Raw genomic sequence first — 14,175 nt, forward strand, 5'->3', positions numbered from 1 at the left:
CATTTTCCAAAAACTTAATAGTGATCAGCAGTAAATGGCCTCATAGTCATCTTAATAATAATTCCTAATATTTATACTGTCTTAAGACAAAACTAGGAACAAGCTGTGTCAAACTTCCATTACAAGCTGTATACTCAATTCTGAACAGATTACCAGAAAAGTCATGTGACATATTACTTGATGGAAGCCTTGTATATATGTGCTAGACCTTTCATCCTACCTGTATTATTATTATAATCAAAACTAAGTGCTAAGCCCACAAGGTCATACAGTCATCTTACCTGTAGTACTGTCTAGTGATGGAACGAAAACGTTCTTGGCCAGCGGTATCCCACAGCTGAAGCACTGCCAATACTCCATGCATTTGCATCTCCAGTGTCTGGTAATCCACCCCTACTGTGGAACCAAAGTCACCACGAAACTCTCCCCTGTAGGCCCTGCAGATTTGGTTTGCAAAGGAATGTAGATTGCAGCTAAACTTGGAATCTCCATCACAATGAAATATATAGTACTTAAAAATTGGCATTTATAGTATGTATATGAAGGGCACTGTAGCTTTTTATCCCACCCAAAATTCACACAATTACCTATTTAGACATTTTGAAACAGGTCTAAATAGGTAAAACTAAAAATAAGCTAGTGGTTATAATTAAACAGATAACACCAGTACAGAACACATACCTTCAATTTACAAATTCCATAGGTTTATTATTGAATTTATAAGTGCAGTACTACTATACAGTATTTCCAGGTAGACTATATACTACTGCATAAAAAGTGTCTGGGATTTCTCTATTTTTATATGTTCTTTGTGCTCCTTAGGGGAGTGACTTAATGCTGGTGAAACATTCTCGAACTAAGGAAGTTACCATTTCCTTGGATCAAACCCAATTTTCCCATGTTCCAAAGCTATACAACTATTAGTTTGGCACTACATCATGAATAATAATACATGTATTCTCAGTAAAGTTGGGTCATTTTGTATACATGAATGGCAAGAGCATTAACCTCAACAGTTTTAGTGATAAAGATTATGCAGCATCATTTATAAATCATGCTTCAGCTGCAGAGCTCTTGGGCAAAGGAACTGGAGTCATCATTCCTCAGGCACTGTATAACCCCTACAGGATTTAATTTTTACCCATGAATGCAATGATAATACTAAAGTGGAGGATTGGGACACTGGCTTACATTGATAAACATTATCATCTAGATAGAAGTGTTTTCCAAGAATGAATACATTAATGGGAAAGTAGCAGCTGTCTAATATTATCATCACACGAACTCTGAACCTATATGACTTATTTAGTGCTAAAAGATGAATGAGAAATGATGAAATGAATAATATTTATTTCTACAAGTACATGTACAAGATATACACTCCTAGCTGACATCATTGACACTACAGAAAGCCCCCTTGTTATGCAGAGCAATTCAGGCAAATTAGGTCAATTCTATCCCCAGGATGCAACCCATACCAGTTGAATGACACCTAGGGATCTATTTTACTGATAGGTGAACAGGGACAGCAGGTATCTTAAGGAAACACATCCAAATGTTTCCACCTGCACCGGGAATCGAACCACAGACTTCAGTGAGAGTCGAGTGTGCTAGCACTCGGCTCATCTGAATTACCCATCACAGAGTGGTCCTGAAAGAAAAGGCTCCATCGAGTGTTATTTAAATATAAATGGCCTGCTATTTTTTAACAAGTCGGCCGTCTCCCACCGAGGCAGGTTGACCCAAAAAGAAAGAAAATACTTTCATCATCATTCAACACTTTCACCTCACTTACACATAATCACTGTTTTTGCAGAGGTGCCCAGAATACAACAGTTTACAAGTATATACTGTACGTATAAAAATACACAATATATCCCTCCAAACTGCCAATATTCCAAACCCCTCCTTTAGAGTGCAGGCATTGTACTTCCCATTTCCAGGACTCGGGTCTGGCTATATAAAATAACCGGTTTCCCTGAATCTCTAAACTAAATATTACCCTTCTCACACTTTATGTATTATTATATTACAGTATATGCGTTTATTTACTTTTGTACTTAATGCTAATTCATGATAATATACTTCTGTTGCTCAGTTCAACAACTTGAATTTTAGATTTGTATAAATGTATTACCTTGTTTTACTAGCATGAATAAGTGTGTGCTTGAGAGGGTAATGCAACTGAGGGTGTTTTATGAAGGAAAAATTTGTGAGAAATTACATTTCGGTGAAAAACAAGTAGGGCTACAGTCTGCTGCCATAATTAGTCTGACAGTGAGAGGATATCTTGGTCAAGAGTACAGTGGTACCTCAAGTTATGAACTTAATTCATTTCAGAAGGTTGTTCAGTGCCAATACCAAACAAATTTGTTCCAATAAGGTATAATGTAAATTAGATTTGTCCGTTTTAGACCCCCAAAAATACACTTATATAATTGTTTGAGTTAGGAGCTGTTCGAAAGTTGAGGTACCACTGTACATGCTTTAATGAGGACAATCATCTCACATATAAATGTATTCATAAGGAAGACATTAGTTCAGAGAGCTTATATGTAGTAAAATTGTGTTTATGCATAAAACCTAAAGTATTATAGGTTTTATATTTTTTAAATAAATTGTATATCAAAGTAAAAAACAGTAAGTTACAGAAAATGAGGGGACACTATACCTGTGGATAAATGTGGTCTTCCCTACTCCACTGTCTCCAATGAACACCACCTTGAACATCCTGGAGGGGCAGTACACAAGGGGTGTTCCTGCTAAAGTATTGCTAGATGCTTGTGGCTCAACTTTCTTCTCATATTTGTTCCTGCACCCTTTATTTTCTTCAACATTCAACTTTGACATTTTGTCTCTTTGAGGGTAGGGATGCAGCAGTGGAGGTACTACCATTGATGAATCATTTATTGAATTTTTTTGTGACATTTCTCTTCTGCCCTTGTCTACAATCTCAACTATTTGTTTTGATGCTGCATCAGGATCCATCTGTGACTGAAAATATTACATAGAAAAGTGTTTTACTGTAAGGACTGATAACAGTTTCTCATAAAATTATCGCATCTACAACAATAAGTCACACAATCTTTAAATTTACAAAATTTCATAGTTTACATTGTACCAACACAGACTCAAGGTATGGAATTTCATATCATACCTTACATGTACTATTATTAATTAGGGTTGGCATGTTCAAGGCTCCTTCCCCTAAAGATTGGTTTACAGGTGCAGTGGGTACTTCCTTCTTGCACGGATTTTTATGGTTAACACACACATTATGTGTATCATCCTGTAGAAGATTACTCTGGCTCTCTTGCAGTCTACTTATGTCATGTGTTACAGACTCTGATGTGCAGTATTTTGTACCTTGTAGATTGTCTTGTTGAAGCAGAGTCTGAGAGATCTGGTGTTGATCAAGATGGCTTTCCTGAATTCCTCTGGATGTAGTAACTGGTTCTACATTTATTGTAGCTTTGGTTTTTATGTCCCGACTTTGAAGGATGAAAGTATGATACGTGTGGTAGATGTGGCATGTGTGGTGGGTGTATTGAGTGTAATACACAGGAAGTAGTTGTATGGTAGTGTGGTAGGCTGGGTGGTATATGATGGTGGTTGAGTACCGAGGCATGATGGGACACTGCTTCCTGACACTGAAAAAATATAAGAATTTACCTGGTTATTTAGCAAAGATTTAAGAATAGTAAACTATCCCCATACTCAATTATTTAACTTCAATGTAAGTACAATTTTCCATGAATAATCTTATGCATCTTCAGACTGACCTATCCTGTCTTCAGAAAAAATCAAGAAACAACAAGGTTATAAAGCAGTACAACATGCATAACCTTAATTATAGCTTTTCAGTGCATGTGTGGTAAGTTTAAACCAATTAAAATCAGGGATAAGCAAACGTGTTTTAAAAAATGTAGTAATATTATAGCAATTTATAATGTTTACTGATCTGTCAGAGGAAACTATAATCAAAATACATAGATAAAAAAAAACAGATTTGGTTTATTTTATAAATGAAAATTCACAAAACCAGTTAAGTCATACAACACGGAAATTTGGACGAGGAAATATCTTCACTATTTACTAATGAAAATACTGAGCTTGCTGTACTTGGGAGAGTCAAAAGCAGTCAACAAAGTTGACTATACCAAGCATAGGTGAAAAACTGATTAACCATTGCCATTTCATACTACATTTGATCCAAGGAGGGGAATTATCCTCCCCTTCCTTGGATTGAACATGACTGCCTCCCATTCCCCTTCTGTTTAACACTTATCGGTTTGCCACTTTACCCATGATTTTAAGAATGTAAGTATGGGAAGAATTATCATTAGCCAAAAATAAATATGTAATAAAAACAAAGGTTTGTTATTATCAAGATCTACAAAAGGAACATCAAAACAATACCTGTTCCACAAGAAATGTCTGGCTTGGTTAATGTCACTGGGAATACCATTGGCAGTTTCATCAGATGAAAGGCCTACAAATACCTCTCCACACTGTTGTATGGCCACACTTTCTGCTAGTGATGCATCATACAGTAATTCAGAAGAAGATTCTTCCAGTGATGATGAATGAAGAGCTTGTGCTGCTGTGCTTGGAGATATCACCATAGTACTAAATTGTAATACATCATATTGATTAAAAATGCCTTGTAGTATAAATACTTACCCAAAACATTACTACCCAATTGTTGCATTCTCATACTGTAAACTATTTTCAACAACTCGCAGTGTTATATTCCCATAATATAATCGCAATATTTACTATTGTAATTTGAGTAAAATTACTGTGTACTATAAATATACAAGATGTACAACTTAAACAATGTTCAATTTCTTTAGTATTATGTAGTCTGTAAGCCATTAAATTAAGTCTGCCCATAATACCTAGGCATGATAGTGGCTCTCTTTGCACTGCAATTCATTTTTGTAATTTCACAAATCTCAATGTAATCTTGCAAGGAAATAAAAATTGACTGATTGTAAATTGTTTTAAATTGTAATAATGTAATCTTTATAAAATAATTAAAGTGTAATTATTCTCTACTAGATTTATCAAAGCCATGTAACATTACATAATAGAATACTTAATTCTCTTGTACTCACTGTAACTTAGCTAATGACCATATGAACTATTATTGCCTTCCAATCTTAAGTTAATTTTTAAGTTTGCCCGAAGTGCTCTGCATACAAAGGGGCTTTTGGCATGTACACCTAACTACTGTATTCCTCTGTACAACCATATATCATGTCAAAAACTTCTTATTCTTATTCTAGGTGATGTCTGTGTTGTGGAGTCTTGTCTCCAAGGCCTTAGTGACCGAGACTGTCAATTCTATAATTATAAAACATTTACAAAAAAAAGTATATTGACAATAAATATACTTTTTATAGCAAATAAAGTGCATCTATCTAAATTTAACACTACATTTCTGAGAAATCTTGAAGGGATAAATGCCTCATTTACAATTACAGTATTATTACACAATACAGACGGGTAAGATCATGTGCAGCACCAAGAATATTGAACTGGTTTGCCTGCGCTTCAGGTTTCATCAGTTCACTCATGACCTCATCTCCAAGCTGCTATACCTCATTTTCCTGTATATAAGTCCCTGGCCAACCCACCACCTGCTTCTGGATTAGACTAAGAGCATGATCTTTCACCTAGAGTAAAGTACTAATTATATCAAACTACCTCTCCACTTCATCTACTTGCTCTTCCACCAATGCTGAAGTCTCCAGGAGTGTGTACCATCATATTCAACTGCTGCAGTGCAGGCTTCATCTGATACCCAATGAAACCGATACTTTGGCACCCCTTCCCCCAATATTATGAATGAAAAGAGGCTGCAGCATACTTGGAGTATCTAATAAGTCACTAGAGAGTCGTCGTTGGCAGTGAGCACAGAGAGGCGGGTAGCGCAGCAGTTCATGCAGAAGACTCGTCTCTGTTGGGACAGTCAGCGGGGTCATCACTGATGCTGGGTCAACTTCAACACTGACATTCTGCTGCAACCAAATGAAATATACGAAAGTGATAAGATGCATCTTTTTATATTTGAAGCATATATCTAATATGCCATTGTTGACTGTTTACCACTCAGCATTAATATTACATCCTGGGAAACTGCTAAACCCATAGGGGTCATACAGTGCCTGGGAATCTGGAAGCAATCAGCTTTGATCTGAGGAAGAAAAAGTATATCTTCAAATCACTGGATCAAAGGCCCTTCATTTTTTCCTCCTCCCAGCCATAAATGGCATTCATAAGCAGTAAGGTCAGCGAGCATGCATCTGTAACTGATCCTTCCACTGTTTGGACAACATACAATCTGATTTCTGTCAGGCTAGCTAATTCCTAAGGCTTTATATAGAGTGATGCATATTTAAGGGACATGATTACTCTTCATGTAATTTAACAGCACCCAGGATTTTACTGCCAAGGGTCATAGGCCATGGGCGAGTGTCAGCTTAATATCTTTATTATGCACCCCATACCCATCCTTGGGTCAGACGACTGCAACAGTGGTCCCCATTGTGTTGCCCAACTTGCTGTCCATCACCTAACCTGCTCTACTTCACAGTTTTCGGTTTTTCGATGGAACTGCTGAACATAGCTCGTGATATGTGAGTCACTGTCTACTTTCACATCAATTACTTCACTTTACCTGATCATTATGTAACTAGGTCCGACCTACACAATCCCTTGGACCAGTGACCAATGTAGCAGACATTGGAAGTCTGGTGTGATTTTCAAGGCGTATGACCCTTGTGGCATGGCACTTCACCAAAAAAATAACACTGCAATTTTCAATGAGATCAAGCCTCTTTTCTGTCTCCTAAATTATCTTTCTTGAATACAGCCTAATATCAGCTCTTGGAGCTGTCATCCTCCCCAGGCAGGATGACAGCCTCCCATTTCCTCAGGAGCTGTACGCCCCCTACGGGTTTAGCATTTTCACAAGCAAAATGATACTAATAAAAACTCCAATAGCTTTTTTTTCTATACATTTTAAAATCTTTCACTGAGTAAACATAAAAAAAAGGGAAACTTTTTATTTTTTTAAACTGACAAATTGTTTATGACATGGGATTAAAGAGCTGACTGATGGGTAAAAAAAAAAAAATTGGACGACAACAGTCATTAGGCTCTTAAAGAACACCTCTTAATGAAATTTACTATTTATTCATGAAAAAGTCTACATGAAGAGCAAGACATAGGTGCAACAGATGGGTATATTTTTTTTTTTTTTTTGCTGATTGAAACGATTAGCCTATGCAGTAGATTTCTTTAGTCAAATGCAGAGGCAACAGGCATAACAAAATCAGTCCATAAAGATTTTATTTCTTTGTAAAGGTTACAATGTGTAATTACTATTTTGGTTGCTAAGTACAAATAAAGTCACTATCATGCCAGAGCATTTCGGGCATCAACTTTGGAGAAATGCTTTTTGAGGTGGTCAGTCCCTCAGCCTGGAAAACTGTTCAGCTTCATTGTCTGAAACAATGCTAAGCATAAGCATAGTCTTAAATACTGCCTACATGCAAGTGACAGGTAACAATTTTAGTGTGAAACAAGTTTTCTGGTGTAGGGGAAGAAAGGCGGGTGTAATGGAATACCGTTGAGCAGAGCCACGAACAAAGTATTAAGATGACACGTGTGTGATATTTAGATATCAAGTTAAGAGCCTCTACAACAACATACAGAAAAATAAAGCCTTTGTGCTATAGGAGCAACAAAAAATGACAGGCAGATTTTTGCTTTGCAGCCTGGTATTTTAACCATACTGGCCGTCTCCTACCAAGGTAAGATGACCCAATAAATGACTGATCACCTCAAAGTCCATGTTCCACCGTACTTCTCTGTACTGGATTGATGATTAATAATAATAATACAATCAAAATAAAACGCTAAACCCACAATTGTCATACAGTGCTGTAAGGTAGGATGTGCTAAAGATGTAATATGCTAGATCAAACTAGCGAAGATGCAGTGTGTATCAGAGGCAGAATGAGTAAGAGGGTGAGTAGTGGACTGAAGCCACTGTCTGGCATTTTAAGCCATTTATATAATAACTGCTAGTAATTGCTTATTTGTAGCTAGAGGAGCGAGTTGCTTGCTCCTTTAGCTGATGGTAATTTCCCACCATCAGTGATTTCTTTACATATATATATATATATATATATATATATATATATATATATATATATATATATATATATATATATATATATATAATATTTATTTATTTTTATTTTATTATCACACTGGCCGATTCCCACCAAGGCAGGGTGGCCCGAAAAAGAAAAACTTTCACCATCATTCACTCCATCACTGTCTTGCCAGAAGGGTGCTTTACACTACAGTTTTTAAACTGCAACATTAACACCCCTCCTTCAGAGTACAGGCACTGTACTTCCCATCTCCAGGACTCAGTCCGGCCTGCCGGTTTCCCTGAATCCCTTCATAAATGTTACTTTGCTCACACTCCAACAGCACGTCAAGTATTAAAAACCATTTGTCTCCATTCACTCCTATCAAACACGCTCACGCATACCTGCTGGAAGTCCAAGCCCCTCGCACACAAAACCTCCTTTGCCCCCTCCCTCCAACCTTTCCTAGGCCGACCCCTACCCCGCCTTCCTTCCACTACAGACTGATACACTCTTGAAGTCACTGTTTTATATATATATATATATATATATATATATATATATATATATATATATATATATATATATATATATATATATATATATATATATATGTCGTGCCGAATAGGCAGAACTTGCGATCTTGGCAACGCTCATCTTGCCATATAGGACAAGCAAAAATTTATGTATGCAATAATTTCGCCAAAATCATTCTAAACCTAACGAAAAAATATACTTTATTGTGTTTGTTTAGCATTAAATTACTGTAAACGTTTTTAAAATATATTTAGTAGGATTAGGCTAAAATAAATTGCGCTTGTTATAATAAAGTTAGGTAAGTTTTATAAGATTCTTTTGGTGCAAAATTATAAATTTTTACATTAACGTTAATGAAAAAAATATATCTTTAAACGTATAAGAGAAATTTGTAGAAAGGACTTAATGTTAAATGAGTTCTTGATAATTGACCAGTTTTACATATTCGGCACGACATTATATATATATATATATATATATATATATATATATATATATATATATATATATATATATATATATATATATATATATATATATATATATATATATACAAAAGAACCACTCTGAAAGAATAGAGAAATTCCAAGCGCTTTCGTGACTACTCACATTATCAAGGAACTATGAAAGTAAAGCATCCAAGGAAGCTATATAAGGGGTCTGGCCAACACCTCACTATCAGATCCCACAACGGTTAAACACCTGACGCGCGCCGACCTAACTGGATAGGTCCTTTGCACAACTCACCCACAAACTATTCTACCCAAGAAAATTTAAAAATTATTATTTGTCCAGTGTATTATTAAATTCTTCCCAAATTCTCTTAATTATAAATGAATCTAATTTATATAAACCAAAGGAAATATTCATATTATTGTCAAAACTGCTTTTTATGAAACAAGATTCAATTATATTCCTGTCGACCATGGACTTGCTTGATACTACTTTCTCAACTTTTTGAAAATCAATTGGATGGTTAAAATCTCTTACATGAATAAATAGAGCATTGGAATCTTGTCCAGTTCTAATGCTATATTTATGTTGTTTTAATCTTTACCTGGAGTTTACCTGGAGAGAGTTTCGGGGGTCAATGCCCCCGCGGCCCGGTCTGTGACCAGGCCTCCTGGTGGATCAGCGCCTGATCAACCAGGCTGTTGCTGCTGGCTGCACGCAAACCAACGTACGAGCCACAGCCCGGCTGATCAGGAACTGACTTTAGGTGCTTGTCCAGTGCCAGCTTGAAGACTGCCAGGGGTCTGTTGGTAATCCCCCTTATGTGTGCTGGGAGGCAGTTGAACAGTCTCGGGCCCCTGACACTTATTGTATGGTCTCTTAACGTGCTAGTGACACCCCTGCTTTTCATTGGGGGGATGGTGCATCGTCTGCCAAGTCTTTTGCTTTCGTAGTGAGTGATTTTCGTGTGCAAGTTCGGTACTAGTCCCTCTAGGATTTTCCAGGTGTATATAATCATGTATCTCTCCCTCCTGCGTTCCAGGGAATACAGGTTTAGAAACCTCAAGCGCTCCCAGTAATTGAGGTGTTTTATCTCCGTTATGCGCGCCGTGAAAGTTCTCTGTACATTTTCTAGGTCGGCAATTTCACCTGCCTTGAAAGGTGCTGTTAGAGTGCAGCAATATTCCAGCCTAGATAGAACAAGTGACCTGAAGAGTGTCATCATGGGCTTGGCCTCCCTAGTTTTGAAGGTTCTCATTATCCATCCTGTCATTTTTCTAGCAGATGCGATTGATACAATGTTATGGTCCTTGAAGGTGAGATCCTCCGACATAATCACTCCCAGGTCTTTGACGTTGGTGTTTCGCTCTATTTTGTGGCCAGAATTTGTTTTGTACTCTGATGAAGATTTAATTTCCTCATGTTTACCATATCTGAGTAATTGAAATTTCTCATCGTTGAACTTCATATTGTTTTCTGCAGCCCACTGAAAGATTTGGTTGATGTCCGCCTGGAGCCTTGCCTTAGTTCGAGATTTTTACCAGTTTGACCGTAATAAACTTTATCGCAAATTTTACAAGGAATCTTATAGACACATCCATCAGCATTTTGGGGGGAATTCTTTATCAAAAGTTTTTTTACTGTATCAAGATTTTTGAATACAACTTTAATATTAAAAGTCTTAGGAAGAGAAGGCATATCAACCAAGTTTTCATGGTAAGGGAGAACCAACATATTTTTAGTTGAATAAGGCTGGTTGTCCCTTTTTGGATTGTAAAAAGTATTTCTAGCAACTTTAAAAGATTTATCAATTACATTTCTTGGGTATTTTAAATCATTACCTATTTCATAAATTTTGGATATTTCCTCATCTATGAACTCAGGACTACAAATTCGTAAAGCTCTCAAAAACATTGATGAGAAAAGAGACAGTTTGACTATCTTGATGCGAGGAATAATAGTGGACATAGGAACAGTTATTTGTAGGTTTTCTGTAAATTTTAAATTTGAATTCATTATTACCCTTAATAATTAAAGCACCTAGAAAAGGCAATGAGTTATTTTCTTCAAACTCAACAGTAAAGTTTATAGAATGGGCTAAGCTATTTAATTTTCCAAGGAAATGGTGTATATCTACATTTTGTGTCTTATGCCCAAAAATGTAGATATACACCATTTCCTTGGAAAATTAAATAGCTTAGCCCATTCTATAAACTTTACTGTTGAGTTTGAAGAAAATAACTCATTGCCTTTTCTAGATGTTTTAATTATTAAGGGTAATAATGAATTCAAATTTAAAATTTACAGAAAACCTACAAATAACTGTTCCTATGTCCACTATTATTCCTCGCATCAAGATAGAGTCAAACTGTCTGTTTTCTCATCAATGTTTTTGAGAGCTTTACGAATTTGTAGTCCTGAGTTCATAGATGAGGAAATATCCAAAATTTATGAAATAGGTAATGATTTAAAATACCCAAGAAATGTAATTGATAAATCTTTTAAAGTTGCTAGAAATACTTTTTACAATCCAAAAAGGGACAACCAGCCTTATTCAACTAAAAATATGTTGGTTCTCCCTTACCATGAAAACTTGGTTGATATGCCTTCTCTTCCTAAGACTTTTAATATTAAAGTTGTATTCAAAAATCTTGATACAGTAAAAAAACTTTTGATAAAGAATTCCCCCCAAAATGCTGATGGATGTGTTTATAAGATTCCTTGTAAAATTTGCGATAAAGTTTATTACGGTCAAACTGGTAAAAATCTCGAACTAAGATTAAAACAACATAAATATAGCATTAGAACTGGACAAGATTCCAATGCTCTATTTATTCATGTAAGAGATTTTAACCATCCAATTGATTTTCAAAAAGTTGAGAAAGTAGTATCAAGCAAGTCCATGGTCGACAGGAATATAATTGAATCTTGTTTCATAAAAAGCAGTTTTGACAATAATATGAATATTTCCTTTGGTTTATATAAATTAGATTCATTTATAATTAAGAGAATTTGGGAAGAATTTAATAATACACTGGACAAATAATAATTTTTAAATTTTCTTGGGTAGAATAGTTTGTGGGTGAGTTGTGCAAAGGACCTATCCAGTTAGGTCGGCGCGCGTCAGGCGTTTAACCGTTGTGGGATCTGATAGTGAGGTGTTGGCCAGACCCCTTATATAGCTTCCTTGGATGCTTTACTTTCATAGTTCCTTGATAATGTGAGTAGTCACGAAAGCGCTTGGAATTTCTCTATTCTTTCAGAGTGGTTGTTTTGCATATTCTGAAATCACCTGTTTACTGTGATCTTATTGCATATATATATATATATATGCAATAAGTCTGTTGAGTGTACCTGGTAAAGTGTATGGTAGAGTTATAATTGAAAGAATTAAGAGTAAGACGGAGAATAGGATAGCAGATGAACAAGGAGGCTTTAGGAAAGGTAGGGGGTGTGTGGACCAGGTGTTTACAGTGAAACATATAAGTGAACAGTATTTAGATAAGGCTAAAGAGGTCTTTGTGGCATTTATGGATTTGGAAAAGGCGTATGACAGGGTGGATAGGGGGGCAATGTGGCAGATGTTGCAAGTGTATGGTGTAGGAGGTAGGTTACTGAAAGCAGTGAAGAGTTTTTACGAGGATAGTGAGGCTCAAGTTAGAGTATGTAGGAAAGAGGGAAATTTTTTCCCAGTAAAAGTAGGCCTTAGACAAGGATGTGTGATGTCACCGTGGTTGTTTAATATATTTATAGATGGGGTTGTAAGAGAAGTAAATGCGAGGGTCTTGGCAAGAGGCGTGGAGTTAAAAGATAAAGAATCACACACAAAGTGGGAGTTGTCACAGCTGCTCTTTGCTGATGACACTGTGCTCTTGGGAGATTCTGAAGAGAAGTTGCAGAGATTGGTGGATGAATTTGGTAGGGTGTGCAAAAGAAGAAAATTAAAGGTGAATACAGGAAAGAGTAAGGTTATGAGGATAACAAAAAGATTAGGTGATGAAAGATTGAATATCAGATTGGAGGGAGAGAGTATGGAGGAGGTGAACGTATTCAGATATTTGGGAGTGGACGTGTCAGCGGATGGGTCTATGAAAGATGAGGTGAATCATAGAATTGATGAGGGAAAAAGAGTGAGTGGTGCACTTAGGAGTCTGTGGAGACAAAGAACTTTGTCCTTGGAGGCAAAGAGGGGAATGTATGAGAGTATAGTTTTACCAACGCTCTTATATGGGTGTGAAGCGTGGGTGATGAATGTTGCAGCGAGGAGAAGGCTGGAGGCAGTGGAGATGTCATGTCTGAGGGCAATGTGTGGTGTGAATATAATGCAGAGAATTCGTAGTTTGGAAGTTAGGAGGAGGTGCGGGATTACCAAAACTGTTGTCCAGAGGGCTGAGGAAGGGTTGTTGAGGTGGTTCGGACATGTAGAGAGAATGGAGCGAAACAGAATGACTTCAAGAGTGTATCAGTCTGTAGTGGAAGGAAGGCGGGGTAGGGGTCGGCCTAGGAAGGGTTGGAGGGAGGGGGTAAAGGAGGTTTTGTGTGCGAGGGGCTTGGACTTCCAGCAGGCATGCGTGAGCGTGTTTGATAGGAGTGAATGGAGACAAATGGTTTTTAATACTTGACGTGCTGTTGGAGTGTGAGCAAAGTAACATTTATGAAGGGATTCAGGGAAACCGGCAGGCCGGACTTGAGTCCTGGAGATGGGAAGTACAGTGCCTGCACTCTGAAGGAGGGGTGTTAATGTTGCAGTTTAAAAACTGTAGTGTAAAGCACCCTTCTGGCAAGACAGTGATGGAGTGAATGATGGTGAAAGTTTTTCTTTTTCGGGCCACCCTGCCTTGGTGGGAATCGGCCGGTGTGATAATAAAATAAAAATAATATATATATATATATATATATATATATATATATATATATATATATATATATATATATATATATGCTCTTGGGAGATTCTGAAGAGAAGTTGCAGAGATTGGTGGATGAATTTGGTAGGGTGTGCAAAAGAAGAAAA

General features: G+C 36.7%; 1 protein-coding gene across 3 annotated transcripts in view; it reads right to left on the reverse strand.

Annotated features, from left to right (window-relative positions):
* LOC128695259 (EF-hand calcium-binding domain-containing protein 4B-like) overlaps nucleotides 1-14,175 on the reverse strand; it is a 51,777-nt gene that overhangs the window by 6,121 nt on the left and 31,481 nt on the right. For 2 of the 3 annotated variants that reach the window (XM_070095577.1, XM_070095579.1), the window contains exons 12-16: nucleotides 5,876-6,026; nucleotides 4,420-4,603; nucleotides 3,158-3,650; nucleotides 2,672-2,994; nucleotides 282-437 (exon numbers count right to left, since the gene is read on the reverse strand). In XM_070095577.1, the coding sequence (XP_069951678.1) occupies nucleotides 282-437; nucleotides 2,672-2,994; nucleotides 3,158-3,650; nucleotides 4,420-4,603; nucleotides 5,876-6,026 (1,307 nt within the window). The remainder of the gene's footprint in view (nucleotides 1-281; nucleotides 438-2,671; nucleotides 2,995-3,157; nucleotides 3,651-4,419; nucleotides 4,604-5,875; nucleotides 6,027-14,175) is intronic. The other variant, XM_070095578.1, reaches the window with a different exon arrangement.

This window comes from Cherax quadricarinatus, chromosome 50, assembly GCF_038502225.1.
Source record: "Cherax quadricarinatus isolate ZL_2023a chromosome 50, ASM3850222v1, whole genome shotgun sequence".
In the NCBI taxonomy this organism is placed as follows: Eukaryota; Metazoa; Arthropoda; class Malacostraca; order Decapoda; family Parastacidae; genus Cherax; species Cherax quadricarinatus.